Source organism: Lynx canadensis, chromosome A3, assembly GCF_007474595.2.
Source record: "Lynx canadensis isolate LIC74 chromosome A3, mLynCan4.pri.v2, whole genome shotgun sequence".
In the NCBI taxonomy this organism is placed as follows: Eukaryota; Metazoa; Chordata; class Mammalia; order Carnivora; family Felidae; genus Lynx; species Lynx canadensis.
Genome location: NC_044305.1, coordinates 71,874,098 through 71,894,812, shown reverse-complemented (window position 1 = coordinate 71,894,812; position 20,715 = coordinate 71,874,098). Strand labels below are relative to the sequence as shown.

The window sequence follows — 20,715 nt, the reverse complement described above, 5'->3', positions numbered from 1 at the left end:
CTCTGTCTCTGTCAAAAATAAACAAACATTAAAAAAAAAAATTAAAGCATGAAGTAGAAGATCTTACGCAAGGAAGCCAGCTTAAACTAAACATAATAATTGTAATTCAGATTTAGTTTACTTTAACTCTATTTTGTTAACCAGATTATATGTCTAAAGCTAGGAAAATTTTTTCTTCTCTGCTATTTTTGCATGAAATGTAGCTCTTCATAAAACATGTTGAATAGGTTTTTAACAAGTGAACTTAATGCATATGTAGAAATGTGTCTTGTAATTTCTTGGAAAATTACATTTAAGTAGATTTTCTCAATCAAAAACAGACATTCAGGAAAATATGCTCTTGAACTGAGGTGTATTCAAACTCTTAGAGAGTTTTCTGTTGAAGAAAAAAGTAATCTGTTTGGAGTCTGAGTGTTTTCATACAGAATTTCTTTAATGATAATTTTGGAAAACTCACTTGCATTTAATTCTTAATGTTGAGAATTGCATCTTTTACTAATTATGTATCTGAAGCAGTAGAGAACAAGTGTCTATTTAAAATAGATAGAATATGGGACAATGGATTTGGGAACAAAAGTCAAATGAGGGAGCATATGCCAAATGGGAAAATTATTGCAGTGTATCAATTAGTAAAGATATGTGAGAGTTTACTCTGAAGACTTTAACATATGGTAAGTTTGTCCAGATGAAGGTAAAAATTGTTCATGAGTGCATTACCCTCCAGTAGACTAAATCCATCAAGGGCTTCTTGTTTAATTAGGCACTAGGTAGAGCTTGGGTAGGGTAATAATCATCATCTCTTAAGAGCATTTTATTTTGGCTACAGATTTGCAAAAGTCTTTCTCAGAGGTATTAATGTAGCTCATGCTTTTCTGGTCTATTTCTCTAGCCGAGACCTCTTTTCTTGATTCCATTCCCATATATCCAACTGCCTTATGGACATCTCCCCTTGGTATCTCATATTTTGACATATCTAAAATTTGAACTTGTCATTTTTCCTACTAGTCCTGCTGTTCCTTCTGTATCCTGGCTCGAGAAGTGAAATGGTTTGGGAGTGCTAGTTACCCAGAGAATGAGTTATCCTTGGCAGCTCTTTATTACTTGTCTCATCCATAGCAGCGGTGCCCAACAGGGATGATTTTGCTCCTGATATTTGGCAATGGCTACCAACATTTTTTGGTTGTCATTACTGGTGAGGGAGCTATTGCCATCTAGCATGCAGAGGCTAGGGATGCTGCTAAACATCCTACAATCTGCAGGGCAGCCCCCCATGACAAAGAATTATCTGTTTTCAATGGTCAGTAGTGCTGAGTTTGAGAAACTCTGATCTACATTGTCTCTTGGGTTGTCTGGTTTTAAGAAGGCCTTTCATTCCTATTATGGAAAGCCTTTTTTAAACCCTGCTCTTATTGCAGGCTACTTAGGAAAAGCTTGTGTTCTTCCTCCTAGTTATATTGATCTCTCAAGGTATTCTGTATTGGTTCCTCTTCTGCAGATAATGGGAACCATAACAATATTGGATTTTAGTAGGGCTGAGGGGAAAAGATATGCCCACCTACTCAGTTGTCTGAATTTCTCTTCCGTTCTGTAGTTCAAGGCTCTCTCTCTTGATACACCCAGCTTTCTACTTTTCCTTCAATTTTCATGACACTCCATTCGGTATAGTGGTTAACTTTTTTTGGATCTTGAGCTGCAGGACTTCCAGTGAGCAGAAGCATGGCTCATCACCAGTGAGAGTGAGCCCAGAAAAGCAATTCTTTAACTACCTCTCTAAATGTATGAGTCTCGCTCTCTCTAATAATTTAACATGGTAGCAGAAACTATGTTCTCAAAATATTTAATTTTTTTTTTGAAAAGATACTTCTTGTAGCCCAATACCTATTAGTAAGCCCCTAGATAATTTCAGCTCCCTAGCTCCTTTAGGTTTACCAGTATCTATCCCAAGGAAAATATTTTCTCTATTTTTTTTTTTTTCTAGGCCCTTTTCAAGTCTTTGGAATGCCATATCCTTGGTCAATATTTTCCTTTCCTTACCTTTTACCTTTTTCCTCCATAAAGAAATAGGAGCTTGCTTTGGTAGTTTACAAATAAAAAAGACAACTAGTCCCTTGTTTTAATCATGTTTTAATCATGAAGTTAGATTTGTCTTCAAAAAGATTTTTTTTTTTTTTTTGCATCAGAAAGGAAATGTATACCAGGTACTGACTGTTTGCATCTTTAATGACAATTTTTTATAATCATGTGCCTTCTATACATACCTCTTAGAAATATCATTTTAACCACATAGTAGTAGACTTCTTCATAAAAAAATCTGCCTACCTCTGGCCAGCTGTCCAAGATAAAGTCTAAGTAATTAAATTCTTAGGGATAAAAGCACTTGGCTTTAGTTCATCCCCACTTTAATGATCAAATATGTACAATTCTATCCATGGTACTATATGAATCTAGATTCTGTAAAGAATCTAAAAGGGCCCCAGGAAACTCTCTTGATCTATTCATTTCAATGTTCTGCTTTGTTCTAAAAAGGATTTTAAGTCGTTTATACATGTAGATTATCACAAAACAGTAAGACGTTAAAAGTGGAAGCAAAAGAAAAATGAAAAGTAAACTTGGGGATGGATTTAAAATGGTGTCAGGGAAAATATAGCATGGTAATCTGAAACGTGCCTGTGGACAGGCTGTCAATTTGGTTCTGACTGAACTCTCTAGTCATTGACATTAGGTTACAGAGATTACATAAGATAAACTTGTTACTCACAAGTACAAATATTCTTGGATGTGGTAATGACAGTTTCCTAGAAGTTGTCTTTGTAGACTTGGTTTCTTGGGGACATTATTTTACCTTACCAGTCTTCAATGTGGACTGTTGCTATCATTCTAACCTATAATTCAGTAAAAGTAGTTCTTAGGGATCAGTATGGTGTCATCTAGGTACTGGGGTATCTGTGACTCTGACTTAACCAGGGCTAGATTTATAATATCTGGAGGAGTGGGTGACCTGTATGTACTTTGAGCACTTCTCTTTAAATACTGTATTTTTCAACTCAATATTTTATAAAAGTTTAATCTTTTTTAAAAAAAAAAAATTTTTTTTTAACATTTATTTATTTTTGAGACAGAGAGGGACAGAGCATGAACGGGGGAGGGTCAGAGAGAGAGGGAGACACAGAATCTGAAACAGGCTCCAGGCTCTGAGCAGTCAGCACAGAGCCCGACGCAGGGCTCGAACTCACATACTGCGAGATCATGACCTGAGCCGAAGTCGGACGCTTAACCGACTGAGCCACCCAGGCGCCCCAAAAGTTTAATCTTTACACCCCGGGTGGGGCTCGAACTCATGACCCCAAGATCAAGAGTTGCACAAAACTCTTTGGACTGAACCAGCCAGGTGCCCCTCTCAACTCAAGGTTTTGTTTATTTGTTTGTTTGGTTTGGTTTTTAATTAAGTAATCTCTACACCCATCATTGGGCTTGAGCTCACAATTCTGAGATCAAGAGTTGCAGCTAGAGCCAGCTAGGTACCCCTCAACTCAATTTTTATTTTTTTCAGTTAAAAAAATTTTTATTTTATTTTATTAATTTTTTTTATTTTAGAGAGTGAGAGAGAGCATGGGGGAGAGGGATAGAGGGCAAGAGATAGAACCCAAGCAGGCTTCACTCTTAGCCCAACACCTGACACAGGGCTCGATCCCATGACCCTGCGATCACTATCTGAGCCTAAATCAAGAGTCAGTTTCTCAACCAACTGAGCCACACAGGCACCCCTCAACTCAAATTTTAATATTAATAGTTAGCAATAAGTCTAAAATTATACTACCCAAGAAGTATCAGAGTGCGGCTATTTTGTGTTGTAGATTCAGTTGAGAGCGCATTTTTAAGAGGAATAGTTGAGCTTTGAAGTAGAAGCAAAACAAAAATGGAAAGTAGAGGCTGATTTGTGATGGGCTAAGTATTCTATTTGTGCAACCCATGGAATATTATGAGGGCTTCTTGCTAAATGTGGTAGGCTGAACAAGTATCCACAGCCACAGTTTCCTTTGAAACTTTGAGCAATGCTTGTAGTTTGGAGCAGTGTTCCTTATTCCTGTACTTTTCCTGATAAACCATTGTAGTAAGTACAAGCTCACTACATGTAGCAGCTTATTTTAAGAGATTGTTATATTTGCAGTTACAAATTGAGGAATAACTACCAGAAACAATTTAAGTTTAGTCATAGTTTATTATAATTTTTTCTGGTCAAAATGTTTTCTCCAGCTTTATTGAGATATAATTGACATATAACATTGTATGAGTTTGAAGTATACCTTTTTGATAATAATTAACTAGCATTCCAGTTGTCTACTCAAGCCATTTCTAGTTTAAGGTAATAAAATGTATCCAGTTTTCAGAGAATACTTTTCTGTTATCTATAGCAATAGCATGTATCTTGTGCAAAAGATAAATTTTCTATCTTGAAAGATACATCTTTCAAGATGTAACCTTCCCCCCCCCCTTTCAAATTTTTATTTAAATTTCAGTTAGTTAACATACAGTGCAGTATTGGTTTCAGGAGTAGAATTCAGTGATTGACCCATTAGATACAACACCCAGTGCTCATCATAGCAAGTGCCCTCCTTAATGCCCAACCCCCATCTAGCCCATCCCCCATCTACCTCTCTATCAACTCTCAGTTTGTTCTCTATCTTTAAAAGTCTCTTATGGCTTGTTTCCCTCTCTCTTTTTTCTCCCTTCTCCCCACCCCCATATGTTCATGTGTTTTGTTTCTTAAATTCCACATATAAGTGACATCACATGGTATTTGTCTTTCTCTGACTGATTTTGCTTAGCAGAATACAGTGTAGCTCCATCTTTTTTTTAGGTTTGTTTATTTTTAGTCATCTCTACACCCAATGTGGGGCTCAAATTCATGACCCAGAGATCAACAGTCCCTTGCTCTACTGACTGATCTGTCCAGGCACCCCTCAAGATGTGTCTTCTATATCATTAAGTTACTTGTTAAAAAGATGGGAGATGGGGCACAACCTTATTTCAGGCTGATGGAGGAGCTAATGGAGGTAATTTGTAACTGCAAATATAACAGTCTCTTAAAATAACTTTTTACATGTAGTCAGCCCGGTGTACTTACTATAATGGTTTATCATTCTACTTTGACTCTCATGGTAGTGATATGGTTCAGTTTTTGCATGGACATCAGGCAAATTTAATAAAATAGTTAAAAATTGGAGCTCTGGAATTGAATAGACACACCTCCACTACTTTCTCGTCTTAGAGAAGTTACTTACATCTCTGAGCCTTGGTTTCCTCAGCTGAAAAAAGGGATAATAATAGAACCTACCTCATCATTTTCACAACAGATTTTGTCATTTTGGCAGAGACAGACCTCAGCTAACTGAGTTCTGCTTCATTTTACTCTTCCTTGGAACAGAGGAAGATTGCATTTTCCAGACTTGGTGATCATGTGAATGCTGTAAGCAGTCAAACGTCACTGGATGTGAGCTCTCTGTGCTCCCCCTTCTCGCTGAGGAAGTGTGCAAGCCATGTTTGAGATGGTGGTGACACATGGTGGAAGTTACCTGAAACACTGAGATGTCATTTCAGGACACCTGCCCTAGAGAATCACCTGGCCTGAGGATGATTTTGCATGAGGCAGAAATAAACCTTTGTTGTGTTAAGATACTGGTTTTGGGGCGCCTGGGTGGCTCCGTCGGTTGGGCGTCCGACTTCGGCTCATGTCACGATCTCGCGGTCTGTGAGTTCGAGCCCCGCGTCACGCTCTGGGCTGACAGCTCAGAGCCTGGAGCCTGCTTCCGATTCTGTGTCTCCCTCTCTCTCTGCCCCTCCCTCGTTCATGTTCTGTCTCTGTCTCAAAAATAAATAAACGTTAAAAAAAAATTAAAAAAAAAAAAAAAAGATACTGGTTTTAGGATTCATATGTTACCATAGCGTAACCTAATGGTAACCAAGTTAACCCAAAACCAAATTCTGTCCCCGAGTCCATGACCAAGGAAAAGTCAACAAAATGTACAAGTGATGTAGTGATATACTTGGTAATGAGTATTTATACAAATGCTCTGTGGTAGCATAGTTCAACTAAAACCCACCTGCTTATTTTAAATATTGATTTGCAAAACCCCAACTTGCAGTTTTTAGGTAAAATGTTCAATAAATTGAAATGTCTCTAAATTTGGTAGGGATCAAGAAAACATGTGGAGGAGAGAGTTACCCTTTTAAAACTACAAGAAAAATGGGGGCGCCTGGGTGGCTCAGTCTGTTAAGTGTCTGACTTTGGCTCAGGTCATCATCTCAGTTTGTGAGTTTCAGTCCCGCGTTGGGTTCTATGCTGACAGCTCAGAGCCTGCAGCCTGCAGCCTGCTTTGGATACTGTGTCTTCTTTTTTTGTTCTTACCCCACTCATGCTCTCTCTCTCCTTCAAAAATGAACATTAAAATTTTTTTTTTTAACTACAGGAAAAATGGCCACAGGGGCTGTGCCCACAGAATTAATAAAGCTCAGTATTTGGTGAGACTCAGAAGCCCCTATTCACAGCGGATTTTAACTCTAGAGGCATTTCCTCTGGTTAAGACATTATCACTAAGAACCCCAACACTAGTTGCCTTTTATCTTGAAAAATTAAACATGTGATCTTCTATTTATAGAGTAGGAAACTTGACCTCCAAGATACCAGCCATATTGTTGGCCTTCATAAGTTCAGAATCATGCCTTGATTAAACAATATCCTATAGACTGCCCTGATTGTTAGATTTAAGAGCCAGACTTAGTTTTTTTTTTTAGTTAGAAATTTATAGTTAACTTAAAATTTTAACAAGATTCCATCTGCCCATTTATAATTTTAGCTTCACACAGCCTCTTACTAATCCAAGTATAGCTACATATAGCTTCTTACTAATCTGCATGGCTGTGTGTGTGTGTGTGTGTGTGTGTGTGTGTGTGTCTGTGTTTGTGTGGTGGAGAAATTCTTACTAAACTAGGTACTAATGGGTTGTATCCATAGTTGCTGGGATGTTTTGCTATTAAAATTTTTCTATGTTGTCAGTAGTTTGTTGGTAAGCTAAGAGACGGAAATTGCCTTAGAGCAATTAAAACAGAATTTTTAAAAGTATTCTAAGTATCAGGTCACCAATATTATTTGAAAGACCATCTTACTCCTGCTAGGGACATACTGCATTGGATATGCGTGTGGGCAGACACTGGGGACAGCTGTATACCAAATGAAACAAAAAACTATTTTCTAGACCCAACATGTCTATTTTAAGGTGGAAAGACAATTGGAATAGAAGGTTTAAACTCCTGATAACTTGTTCATTTATGAACTGTTAATCACTCAATCTATAATTTTAACTAAAATTAGTTCCAAGTATGGAACTTCAGTGAAGAGAAGCTATCATGTAAGTATTTCTCTAAGTAGACATTTATGAATCTAGCTGTTTATATCCCTTAATTCCTTAGTGAGTGGGTTCTTTAATTACATGTCAAGTATGTATTAGACATTGACAGAATTTATGAATGAAAAAATAAAGTGAGCATAGTTCTTTAGTGGAATGGCTAAAGGGAATGATGCAGGGTCATAGCAGAATTTTTCTTTTTAAGTCGAGAGAGGCTTGAACACCTTTTATAGATTGAAGGATCTCAATTTGTAAAAACACAACAATAACACTAGCTTAACTATTTGGAGATAAAAGCGATATTTATGTAATAAGGTTTCAGATAACCCAGAGGGAGATGGGATTCGCCTCAAAAAGGCCCATTTCTTTGCAAAGAAGAATGAAGATGGGGTAGTTCTAGATAATATTATAGCTGGAGAACTAGGCCCTCAGGGAGAGAGGGCCCTGAAGGCCTCCTGTTTTACTTTGAAGTAGGAGGGAAATCTTGCAGATGAGACTGAAGTGACAATTGGGTGGGGACCTGATAGTTGAGAATGGTGGTTGTGGGAAAGGAATGAGGGCCAGGGAAAGAGGTGCATGCAACCCTACAGACCTCGTAGAGGTTGCAAGTGGTACTCGTTCATATGGTTATGTGATCATTTCCCCCAGCATTGCTTCCCTTTCTCTGTGTTGAGGTGCAGAAGGAGAATGTTTAGATTGATCCTAGGGATTGTCAGAGCAGAGACGGAAGAATTGAGGATGATTAAATACATAAGGGATGGGCTCATGGAATCTGGTCTGGTCAGGAAAGGAAACAAGAAAGGAGGGGACCTGATAGACTAGTGGCGGAGGAGTCACAGGACCTGATGTCTCCAGGACATTAAAGATTGGGTGTACTAGCAGTAAGGGAGAGTGAAGTCTGGAAGGATAGTGTACGTTGGAATTTAGAGACCCAAAACCATGGGCTTGGAAATGGTGCAGAACTGTGTGAATGTTACATTTGCCTCCTAGACTTTGTGGTAGATGTGATGGGGGTGGAAGAATGAGAAAATTCTATTTGAGAAATTGGTCAAGGAAGTGATTTCCCTGTGAGGACAAGAAGTGGAGAGAGTTTTCTCTACAGTGTTCTAGATGTAGGAAAGTTTGTGGTAGAATGGGGGTTCCGGAAGACTTTATGGAAAAATTTTAGGACAGTTAAAATTTGCTTTATAATATTGAGTTTAATTTTATCCTATTGTCTCCTCTAAATGGAGTAGGGAAGTAAAGAATGGATTTTTATTTTCTAAGATTCTGAGACCGTGATTCATTCTCTCATCTGATAACCATAGGAAACTGCTTAGGCTAGATGTTTTTACTTAATTTTCAAATATTCCGTGCTCCAGAGAGGCATCTTAAAGGTGGGATACAGGAAGATATAATTGATTATCAATGATTAAGTTCCCTTCCATTTTGTCTTTTCTCTACTGTTGAAGTAGTTTTAGTTTTTGAATTGAGTTTTTGTCTTTTTGTCTTTTTTCCCTCTTAACACACATGGTCCGATGCTACATATCCGTATGGGTTAGGTCAAGTACTTCCCAAAACGAGGTGTGTGGTGGGGCTGACCATGCAACCACATTCATTTGCTTTAATGAATTGTAGTTAATGTGTGGTCATTCAGTAGACTTGTGATTACGTTATCCAGTTCTCAAAAATTGATCAAGCGGCTTAAAAAGATTGCTGCCTGGGGCACCTGGGTGGCTCAGTTGTTTAAGCATCTCTCTCTTGATTTCTGCTCAGGTCATGATCTCATGGTTTGTGAGTTCCAGCCCTCTGTTGCCTCTGTGCTGACAATGCAGAGACTGCTTCAGATTCTCTTTCCCCTCTCTGTGCCCATCCCCCGTTCGCACGACTTCTCTCTCAAAATAAATACATAAACATTAAAAAAAAGATTGGCACTTTTAAAGAAAGAGCGTTTTATGTGGATAATACTTAAGGTACAAATAACCATAGAGCTGTACCCCTGCTCTTTATCACATAGCCATGTTCTCTGATTAAAAATAATGACCACCTAGGGTACCTGGGTGGCTCAGTCAGTTGAATGTCCAACTTCAGCTCAGGTCATGATCTCACAGTTTCGTGGGTTCGAGCCCTGTGCCGCACTCTGTGCTGATGGAGCCTGGATCCTACTTCAGATTCTGTGTCGCCCACCCCTCCCCTGCTTGTACTCTCTCTCGAAAATAAATAAACATTAAAAAACAAAACAAAACAAAACTTGATGACCACCTAATCTGAGCTGACAAGAATTTTAGAAATATCAAGAAAAGTGTTGAAAATATGGTTCACCGTTAGTAATGTTAACAGTGAGCTTTGACCTTAGTATGTAGCATGCCTTGAAATATTAGGTAATGAAAAAAGTAATAATCAGCAAGACACTCTAAGCCACGAAGACAAATCTGTGACTTTTTAAATCACTTTTTAAGTCATGATGTTCAATCCATTATTTTTACAAATTTTACTAAACATGATGATAAATGCTTACAAATCTTTTGAAGTTTTCTTAATCATTAGTGAAAAGGCAAAAAGTCACATACTATTGGGGAAACATGTTCTTGCTGCCACAGTAAAACTGGCTAGAATAATATGGGACAGAATAAAACCCATTCCTTGTTAGCTAATAATATTCAAAGGGGCACAGATAATACTGCTAAAGAGTTAAAGAGTCAAAAATCACTCTGCAGGTAGGAAGTATGGTATACTAAGTTGGAGGTATACTAATTTATTATTATAAATATATAATATTTATAATAGGTCTTGGCTTAGGGTATTTGTGAAGATTCTGTTTCAGTAATAGTTAACTTTTCTGGGAGCCACTAAAGGAAATATGTACCGGAATGGATATGTTTATAACAGTAATGACTTATTTAATAGAAAAATGTTTTTTGGAAAATCTGTAAGAATGACTACTGATGGAGTGGCTTACTCTTCTGTAGATGTTAGGAAATAGAGATAACATCATTCATGAAATGAGTTTATTGCATCATTAATAGGCTAATACAGGAAAGGAGTTGAAACCAGAATAGCACAAAGTAATACCATGGTGGACAGCTTCATAAAAACTTGACTTTTGAAATATATTAGAGTCTTTGTAGTACTTTATAATGAGATGGGAGTAACCACGATTATTTATACATACAGAAGTCTGCTCATTCTCTTGGTGTAAGAGTAAAACTTAAAGATGGATTATATAGCTGTTTTTGTTTGTTTGTTTGTTTTTTGTTTTTTCTAAAATAGCAATGTTCCAGTCTCCTGAACCAAATTCTTTTTCTTGGTGATAAATAGGTGTCAGTAGTATGAAACCTAGTACATATTTTTTAAAAATCCTGATGATTTAAGGTAAAGATGACATTTTAAATGAGTGAGAAAGAAACCACTTTCTGAAAGAAACTGCTATGGGGAGATGATTCTGAAAACATCCTGGGAAGTACTTCTATTGTATGTGCTTTTCTTGCCAAAAACAATGTGTCACCTAGAAAAACTCTTATATTGACACCTTTAAAATACTTGGAAACCATTTCCCTGGGTTTTGAATGCATTTAATAAAGATGCAAAGAAGTAAAACTTTCTAATTAGGTTATAAACTGATATCAGGAAAAATACGAATTTATTGGGTGGATTTTGATAAAAACTTTTGTCTAATTGGTAGATGCGATCCTATGCCGATTAGTTCACCTAAGCTACAATGTACCCTTCCCATTTGTACCTCATCTTTTTAAAGATATTTCTTTAAGCTACATCATCCCTTATAATCAAGTATCAAAATAAACTGGACCTAGAACCAAATCTTGGAATTGCCAAGTCACTAAGAATTTATAGAACTTAGTCACCTCGCTGTTGTTAAAATATTATTATTAATATTTTTAGTAAAAGTAAAAAGAATTTTATACCTCTAATAAATAATTATTTAAAAAATAGCTACACATATGTACTCAAAGACTAATTGAGTGTACATTCAAAACATTTGCAGATCACTGGATTACATGGTATCTAGGATTTGTATGTGATATACTTTATAAAATGCTTTTGCAAATGTGTTCTAACTTGAACCTCTTCAACAACTTTGGTGCAGAGAGGTGACATCATGTCTGTTTTATAGGTAAGGCATTATGCCCTTCTTACATAGGAAGAACTCAAGGTCAAAGTATTTAAATGACTTGCCCAAGGTCACATAACTTGTTAATACAGACAACTGCAGACAGATATTTTTATGTGTGGTGCTCTTTCCATTCGTTCTGTTCATTGCTGTTCTACTGGTCATTCTCCATGTTTTGATTTCCTGCCCTAAGCTATCTGTTAGTTACTTCTCAGACCCCTCAGGTAATTGCCTTTTGAATGTTGTTTAGAGTTTTTGGTTGTCATCAGTGGGTAAGAGAGACTATGCTAGTAAATTAAGAAAGACTGGGAACAAAAGATAGAAGCCAACCAGAAAATATTTTTTTATTCTTTTTTTCATTGTTTAAAAATACTTAATTTAATTTTTTAAAAATTTACATCAGTGCAACAATGATTTCAGGAGTAGATTCCTTAAAGCCCCTTACCCAGAAAGACAACATGTTAATGATGGAAATATAAATTGTACTAGATGGCCCAGAAGTCAAATGAATGCATTTGATGTGGAAAGTCGTACAGAGGAACCACAGAAATACAGTCTAGGCAGAAAGCTCATTTGAATATTGGCATAAGGGCCAACTAGAGATGATTGGTTGTGGAAAATATAGGTAGCGGGTATGTATGATGTACATGTAGTTCTGTGCTATAGGAAAGTTGGCATTGATAAGCATAATGAGTTAAGAATTGTGATGTTTAGTTTTAATCATTTTTCACCTTAATATAACTTCATATAACATGTAGCCTTTTGTTTCAATTGTTCTGTGAGTACATATTAAACAAAATGAACAAAATTGAAGAATTCTGTATAGGAATGAAAAGTGAAAGGTTGTATGATGCTATTGCATCTATAGATAAAGAAGATTTATCATGCTAAATTGAGTATGATTGATTGGGTCAGAAAAGTGACTTAAAAGTATAGCATGGCTTCAGACATCATTTTCTAAGCTACAATCAGTGCCATAATCCAAGAAGGCAGAGATGTATTTAACAAATTAAAATCTGGATTTAACAGGTTTTCATGAAAGTATGTTTTTACATACATACAGCTTCTGGACTATTTCATATTATAAATTCAAGGCATGGCTTGATCTTCTCTCAGCTAGTGGTAACACATCTGGAAATACTACGCATCACTAAAACTTTCATAGGAATGCTTTGCATGCTTTGAAATACTGTATATATGATTATAAAATTTCCTTAATATTCATTGGTATATTAAACTAAGATGGCACTGAGCGGTATATTATTGTCTATGTTAATAATCTGCAGATGAAAGACTCCCTTCAGTTCAAGTGAATACAGGTCTTCCCTCTAACTGTTCACAATGCCATCAATCTCTTGTGCTCACAGGAGAAAAACCAAAATGGTACAATTAAAATTGTAATCAATGTCTGAAGTAACTATACCTCTTCCCCCCAACCTTTTTTTTTTTTTTTTGTATTAAAAAATGGAAAGATCTTCTGAAACTTGGGATAGTTTCAGTGGCTTAGAAGATGTTAGAGAATTATTTTGGTCTTATCACACTTTAAAGAATCCTAGACTTGGAGTCAAATCACCTGGATCTGATAGCAGCTATTTTGTTGTTATACCATGTCAATCTGGGCAAGTGGGGTAAACTTCTCATAGCAGATGTGTACTGTTCCAGTTGGGCTTGTTCACAAATGATTAAGTTTCCACATACGTAATAGTCTAAACAAATAAGTGGTTTATTTAGCTTTGAAGATAATGATACAGTGGTGTAGTCAGATGGCCTGGAAAGGCTTGTGGTATTGCAGGAAGCTGTGGGGCATCCAGAGGAATTCTCCATAGCCCGAGGAGGCTGTAAGTTAGTGTCCTCTGTCAAGTTGGAGAAGCTGGAGAGGCATCAAGAATCCCTTAGCCCCAAGAGCTCTCCTCCAGGTTGTACAGCCATATCGTTTATCTTCCTGCTGAGTGTGTATCTGTGTTAACAGGAATGTGCAGAATGATGAGATCTCAACTGAACAAGATGCATATTAAACTCTGACTGAATATAAGTAGAAGTTCTCTTAACCAACCTCACTTTAACTCACACAACCCAATCTTGTCATTTCCGGTTTCATTCTCATCTGACTGTGCCCACGGTGTGCTCAGTGTCTGTAGCTGATAGCTTGCTCTCTAGTATGCCAACATGCTTGTGTCCCTACCAGCTGAGTTGTATGCTTACCGAGAATCAGTTATGCTTGTTTCTAAAGCTTTTATGATATTTGTGCATACCCAGTGACATTAGGACCAATTATCATTCCTGATCTCACTGGGGAAGAGGGCTTCTTTATATGTAACAGTTCAACATAGTCAGCCTACTTGTTAAACTTGAACCTGCTTACTCTTTTGGAAAAATGTGGGCATTTGCAGGTTGGGCATGCTTTTTATATGTATTCTTATCTCTGTGTTGCTTCCCTTCACTGTGTTTTCCCATCTTACAAGTGAGAAAAGGATTCTTCCTTTACGTTTGCAGAACAGGGTAAAATTTAAACAAGATGCAGATATGAAAGCACTGGAAATATATGTGCAGTGGGGGGCGCCTGGGTGGATTAGTTGGTTAAGTGTCCAACTCTTGATTTTGGCTCAGATTATGATCTCATGGTTTGCGAGTTCCAACTGTGTGTTGTGCTAGTGTGGATTCTGTTTAGAATTCTCTCTCTCCCTGTCCCTGCCCCTCCCCTGCTCACATGTACACTCTCTCTGTTTCTCAAAATGGATAAATAAACATTAAAAAAATGTGCTACGTATTGTAGATGTCATAGTCCTATTTATAATGGGGAGTCTATGAGTTATGGTTTAAGAAAATTCTCATCTTTTCTTAGATTCAGGTTTTATGTACAAAATCAGATAACCTCTTTGGCATTTTGAAACACTGTGGTTTGAGAAGTTTCCCAGTCTCTGAAAAAACAACTTAAGCCAATAAGCTTAAACTTAAAAGTTAGGTGATGACTTAACTTTTGTGGTTTGGAAGGTGTTGAAGATGTTGGAGAATTAGTATGGCAGGTCCTACGGGGTATTACAGTTTACAGAACCCCTAGGCATGGAGTCAGACCAGCTGGTCTCCTGATAGTACTTGCCTTTGCTGCTCTGATCCCAGTCTGTTAACCATTGTTACATTTCATGAGGATTTTATAGAAGATTTCTTTGACTAATAAAAGGTGTTAGATTTGATTCACATAAAACCAATAGCTGTTTATAGTGCTCTTAGTTTCCATGGACGTTAGCTTCTTTAGTTAACACTTTTCATCCGAGAAAATGAAGCTCAATTTAATATGCTAAATCTACTTTATCTATATAGCACCTTGAACATTTCATTCTTCTGTAGAATATTTCAATTTTCTTAATTAAGTACATCTGGATTATCTTTTAATTGGTAACTAGCTTTTGACAGCAGTAGTTTTTTTTTTTAATTTTTTTTAAAGTTTATTTATTTTTGAGAGAGAGAGACAGAGTACAAGCAGGGGAGGAGCAGAGAGAGAGGGAGACACAGAATCCGAAGCAGGCTACAGGCTCTGAGCTGTCAGCACAGAGCCCGATGCAGGGTTCAAACTCACGAACAGTGAGATCATGACCTGAGCTGAAGTCGGACACTCAACTTGACTGAGCCACCCAGGCGCCCTTTGGCAGCAATAGTTTTTTTTTTTTTTTTTAATTTTTTTTTAACGTTTTATTTATTTTTGAGACAGAGAGAGACAGAGCATGAACGGGGGAGGGGCAGAGAGAGAGGGAGACACAGAATCGGAAGCAGGCTCCAGGCTCTGAGCCATCAGCCCAGAGCCCGACGCGGGGCTCGAACTCACGGACCGTGAGATCATGACCCGAGCCGAAGTCGGACGCTTAACTGATTGAGCCACCCAGGTGCCCCTGGCAGCAATAGTTTTAAGTGTGTGTCCATGTTTTGGGGTCATCTGCACTTGAGTTTGAATCCTGGCTCTACCATGCACTAGATGTATAACCTTTGGAAAATTACCTAATCTTCTTATCTCTGTATGAGTATGATAATGTACACCTCATAGGGTTAATGAAAATAAAAACATAGTGTGTGTGAAATGTATAGGTATGTGGCCTAATAGATAATCAATGTTCCCTTTCTCTCTGTGTCTATTTTAAAATATCAATCTATGTTGTGGATAAAAAGAGGAAAGCTTCTATAAATTACTCACTTATTCACTTGATGGGGTAGGTCTGGAGACCATTTGCAGTGAAACAGAGAAAGAGGAATATAGTATTTGCTGCTGTGGGTGTCTATCATATGTAAAATTAGTTAATTCATTTCTTAAGTACCAACTGGTATTGCCACATCTTTAGAATGTGAACATTTATATGGCCCCGAATACTGACTTTCAGTGTGTGGCCAGCAATTGCAGACATGAACCAGGTGAAGGCTGTAAAAAGAATAAAAGGAATGAATAGTTTGTCAGGGTCATCCTGACCAAAGTAATCTTTCAAAAGTAATCTAAGTTACATATGCCTTCTCTTTGACTACAAAGAATTGGGAAATTTTAAAAAAGAAAATTAAAAAAATGTTCATCTTTTTTTGTTTCTCCAGCCTGTCTTCCATCCCTTACTCACCTTTGTCGTTTGGAAATTCGGTCCTGTCTCAAACCAGAACACCTACGATCTGACAGTTTTATCTGTCAGTTGCCACTTCCCAGAAGTCTACATAATTACTTGCTCTATGCAGAGGTTCTGAGGATGAATGAAGTTCCAGCACTGACAGCTATTGAAGATGGAGAAATCAATGAAGCTACTTAATGCAGCTCCTGTCTTACTCTGAAAACTACCAAAACAAAGAGCCATGCAGTACAAATTCTTCATGATTTCATAGTCATAAAAGATGATTTTTGTTTGTGTGGTTGGTTAAGTTTTGAAGGGACAGTAGTTTAATGTAAATGTTTACAATTGGGCTTTCTGGTAAAAAATACTAAAAACTTCACTTATGTTACTTTATTGCAGATTCACCAGCACATTTTATATTGTAAATTCATTTATGTAACTGTTTTCCACTTTATTCTGTTAATGAACTATGAGGCTGCTTCTAGTGCTGAACATGGCATATTTCCATTTACGATTCTGTGTTTACCTCGGGCTAGGAGCTTAGAATGGACTGCATAAAACTTTCCTGGAAGTGTACACATAATGGGGTTGAAGCTATCATCATCATCATTATTATTATTATTATTTTATTTAAGGTTGACTATCTCTTATGTTTATAAATAAGTCCATTCTCATCTCTTAATTTGGTCAGTTTTATGAAGAATTGCTATTCATTGGTTTTTCACAGATAAACTCAGGGGAGAATTTTTTTTAAAGAATATAGAAAATGAATAATGTTGCTGTTGTTGTTAGTTTTACCCCACAGTTCCTTGATACTGTCTTTGGTTAAAAGAAACTCCATTTCTGCAATGGCAAGAACAGATCTAAACTCAAAGATAGGCTCAGTTGAAAAAAATTAGGTCAGTATTGAAATAAATGAGCATTTAACCACATTTGGAGTACTAATCAGTAGACTAACAGGGGCATTTCTGTGGCACCATCTTTAAAGAAAGAAAGCTATGTATTTCTGAGTCTCATAGTATCAAATAAAACATTCAAGCTCCATTCAGCCTCTATATCAGAGGGCAGCTTTGATCCTATGAAGCAATGACTGCCAGTTATATTCATATTATAGTGTTTTTCCTTTTTATTATCTAGATAGGTTATAAAATAGTCCTTGATCCTATGAAATTTAAACCTCAGAATCCTAGGGTAATGAGACACCACCTCACTGGTTTTACAGTTGTTCAATATGAATCTATAGTCAGAGAGGACTAAACATTGGATCAGGTGAGCTACGGTAAGATGCTGTCAGGACCAACCTTGAAAGAAAATTTATGAAAGCATTACTGTCATGACAGACAACTAGAAATTGGGTCCAGAGGAGGGCAGGTCTTCTATCCTGTTGGGATTCTGTGGATTGAAATAGATGGGAGTGTGTCAGGTGCATCTCTGAAAGGCCTTTGCTATTTGATAATAGCAGTGGATGAAGTCAGACCAAATGATGGAAGCAATGTTAAGGTCCAGATGGATGACTGAACTCCGTGCAGATTAGAGCTATAGTTGCTGCCTGTGGGTGGAGATAGAGTTTGAATGTGGGTATACAGGCAGAAATAAGTATAAATTTGGAAAACCAGGTGGAAATTCTGATACTTAATAAAGAAATTCCAAGGATGTATGTACTATGTAGTAATTTTTAAATGTCCTAATCTTTATTTTTCCAAACTCCAAGTCTCTGATTTTTAACATAACTGGTTTATTATTACAGCTAGATGCACATAGAATGTTTACATTTGAGGGTGAATCTTCTCGTGTTTTTGTTCATGTTCAAATATGTAATAAAAATTAAACTATCCATAACATCATTGAGCTCTTGTTCTTTTTTTTAATTTTTTTTTTCAACGTTTATTTATTTTTGGGACAGAGAGAGACAGAGCATGAACGGGGGAGGGGCAGAGAGAGAGGGAGACACAGGATCGGAAACAGGCTCCAGGCTCTGAGCCATCAGCCCAGAGCCCGACGCGGGGCTCGAACTCACAGACCGCGAGATCGTGACCTGGCTGAAGTCGGACGCTCAACCGACTGCGCCACCCAGGCGCCCCGAGCTCTTGTTCTTAAAAATCTGAAAATGGGGGCACCTGGGTGGCTCAGTCAGTTAAGCATCTGACTCTTGGTTTTGGCTCAGATCACGATCTCACATGGTTCATGAGTTTGAGCCCTGCATTGGTCTCTGTGCTGACAGTGTGGAGCCTGCTTAGGATTCTCTCTCTCTCTCTCTCTCTCTCTCTCTCTCTCTCTCTCTCTCTTCCTTTACCTCTCCCTCCCTCTCTTGCTGCTTCTCAAAATAAATAAACTTTAAAAATTTTTACGTATTTATGATTTTTATGACTTACAACAAGGATTCAGTGAGAAATGTGAAAGTATCTACAGGTAGTGAGTTAGTTAAATCTAGATCAAATCTAGATCAAAATGATACCTCTGGTTAGTGTGAACCATAAGCTCTGACCTACATGCACAATAGTGCTTTAATACTGTACATTTTTATTTTTAAAATATTTGTGCAAAAATAAACTCAAAATGGATGAAAGACAAATGTAAGACAGGAAGAAATCAAAATCCTCAAGAAAGCAGGCATAAACCTCTTTGATCTTGGCCACAGCAACTTCTTACTCAACATGTCTCCAGAGGCAAGGGAAACAAGCAAAAATGAACTATTGGGACCTCATCAAAATAAAAAGCTTCTGCACAGTGAAGGAAGTGATCAGCAAAAGTAAAAGGCAACTCATGGAATGGGAGAAAATATTTGCAAATGACATATCAGATAAAGGGCTAGAATCCAAAATCTATAAAGAACTTATCAAACTCAACACCCAAAAAACAAATAATCCAGTGAAGAAATGGGCAAAAGACATGAATAGACACTTCTCCAAAGAAGACATCCAGATGGCCAACTGACACATGAGAAGATGCTCAACATCACTCATCATCAGGGAAATACAAATCAAAACCACAATGAGATACCACCTCACACCTGTCAGAATGGCTGACATTAACAACTCAGGCAACAACAGATGTTGGCGAGGATGCAGAGAAAGAGGATCCCTTGTGCACTGCTGGTAGGAATGCCAACTGGTGCGACCACTCTGGAAAACACTATGGAGGTTTCTCAAAAAATTAAAAATAGAAATACCCTACGACCCAGCAATTGCCCTACTAGGTATTTATCCAAGGGATACAGGTATGCTGTTTCGAAAGGGCACATGCACCCCAATGTTTATAGCAGCACTATCAACAGTAGCCAAAGTATGGAAAGAGCCCAAATGTCCATCGATGGATGAATGGATAAAGAAGATGTGGCATATATATAGAATGGAGTATTAATCAGCAATCAAAAAGAATGAAATCTTGCCATCTGCAACGACATGGATGGAACTAGAGGGTATTATGCTAGGTGAAATTAGAGAAAGACAAGTATCATATGACTTCACACAGATGAGGACTTTAAGACACAGAACAGATGAACACAAGGGAAGGGAAGCAAAAATAATACAAAGATGGGGCGGGGGACAAAACATAAGAGACTCAAATATGGAGAACAAGAATGATTTCTGGAAGGGTTGTGGGAGGGGGGATGGGCTAAATGGGTAAGGGGCATTAAGGAATCTACTGAAATCGTTGCACTATATGTTAACTACCTTGGATGTAAATTAAAAAATTTTTTAAAGAATAAAAAGGAATATAAAGTAAAAAGAAAATAAAATATTTGTGTATGTGTTTCAATACTTTCATTTGCAAGTCACAGTGAGCCTATTGAACACTGTAAAAAAAACAAGAATGCTGTAGTACTGTAGTTCTCTAATGGTGGTACTTATTACCAGAGCAGGACACAGATCAGTTTTAATAATGATTGTCAAGATTTTACCCTCCCTTGATAATATGTTATCCTTTAAGTTTTTTTATTGTTGGTCATTCCTGTCATTGGATATTTTTCCATGATCATTTGATGGAACATTGGTAACCTGAAGGTTGTTTCTTTATATTTGCCTCTCTTTTTTGCCAAGTAGCAAGTGTCTTGATGTGAAGCATTCTGGTGGCCCTAGTTCCCAGAGTGAGTCACACTCCTTTGTGTTCAATGACCACCCATGACAGTGATAATCCTTGATAGGCAGCCTAAGTGGCATATTTATGTCACATGACCAGTTGATCTCTCTAACTTTAGATCTGTTCTTCCCACCTAAGTTCATCTATAAATCTGTGTGAAAATTGTATTTTACAGATCTTCAGGTATTATGTCAGGTATACCTTGAAAACATATGAGTAGTTTTGATTGATTACTCCCTAAAATTCTACTATAATTTTGTTGGTCCTCAAAAATGTAATAATGTAAATAATACAAATGTAAATAATGACGTCTTCTCTGAAACAGTAGACTTGGTGGTTCCATTAGCACGGGATACAGAAAGAAGTTGACATAATCCACCTAAAAGTTTGCATTTCCCTTTTAAACTCTGTATTCTCAGGGGTCTATTCCCCTAATTATATTTCTTTTTTTTTTTTTTTTTAATATATGAAGTTTATTGTCAAATTGGTTTCCATACAACACCCAGTGCTCATCCCAAAAGGTGCCCTCCTCAATACCCATCACCCA

The 20,715-nt window shown here is 37.2% G+C and overlaps 1 protein-coding gene across 4 annotated transcripts in view; it reads left to right on the top strand.

Moving 5' to 3' along the window:
- ASB3 (ankyrin repeat and SOCS box containing 3) overlaps window positions 1-17,933 on the top strand; it is a 119,553-nt gene extending 101,620 nt beyond the window's left edge. For all 4 annotated transcript variants that reach the window (XM_032592638.1, XM_030310580.1, XM_032592639.1 and 1 more), the window contains one exon: window positions 16,081-17,933. In XM_032592638.1, coding sequence (XP_032448529.1) covers window positions 16,081-16,286 — 206 coding nt within the window. In that variant the 3' untranslated portion in view covers window positions 16,287-17,933. The remainder of the gene's footprint in view (window positions 1-16,080) is intronic.
- Window positions 17,934-20,715: the final 2,782 nt, after the last annotated feature.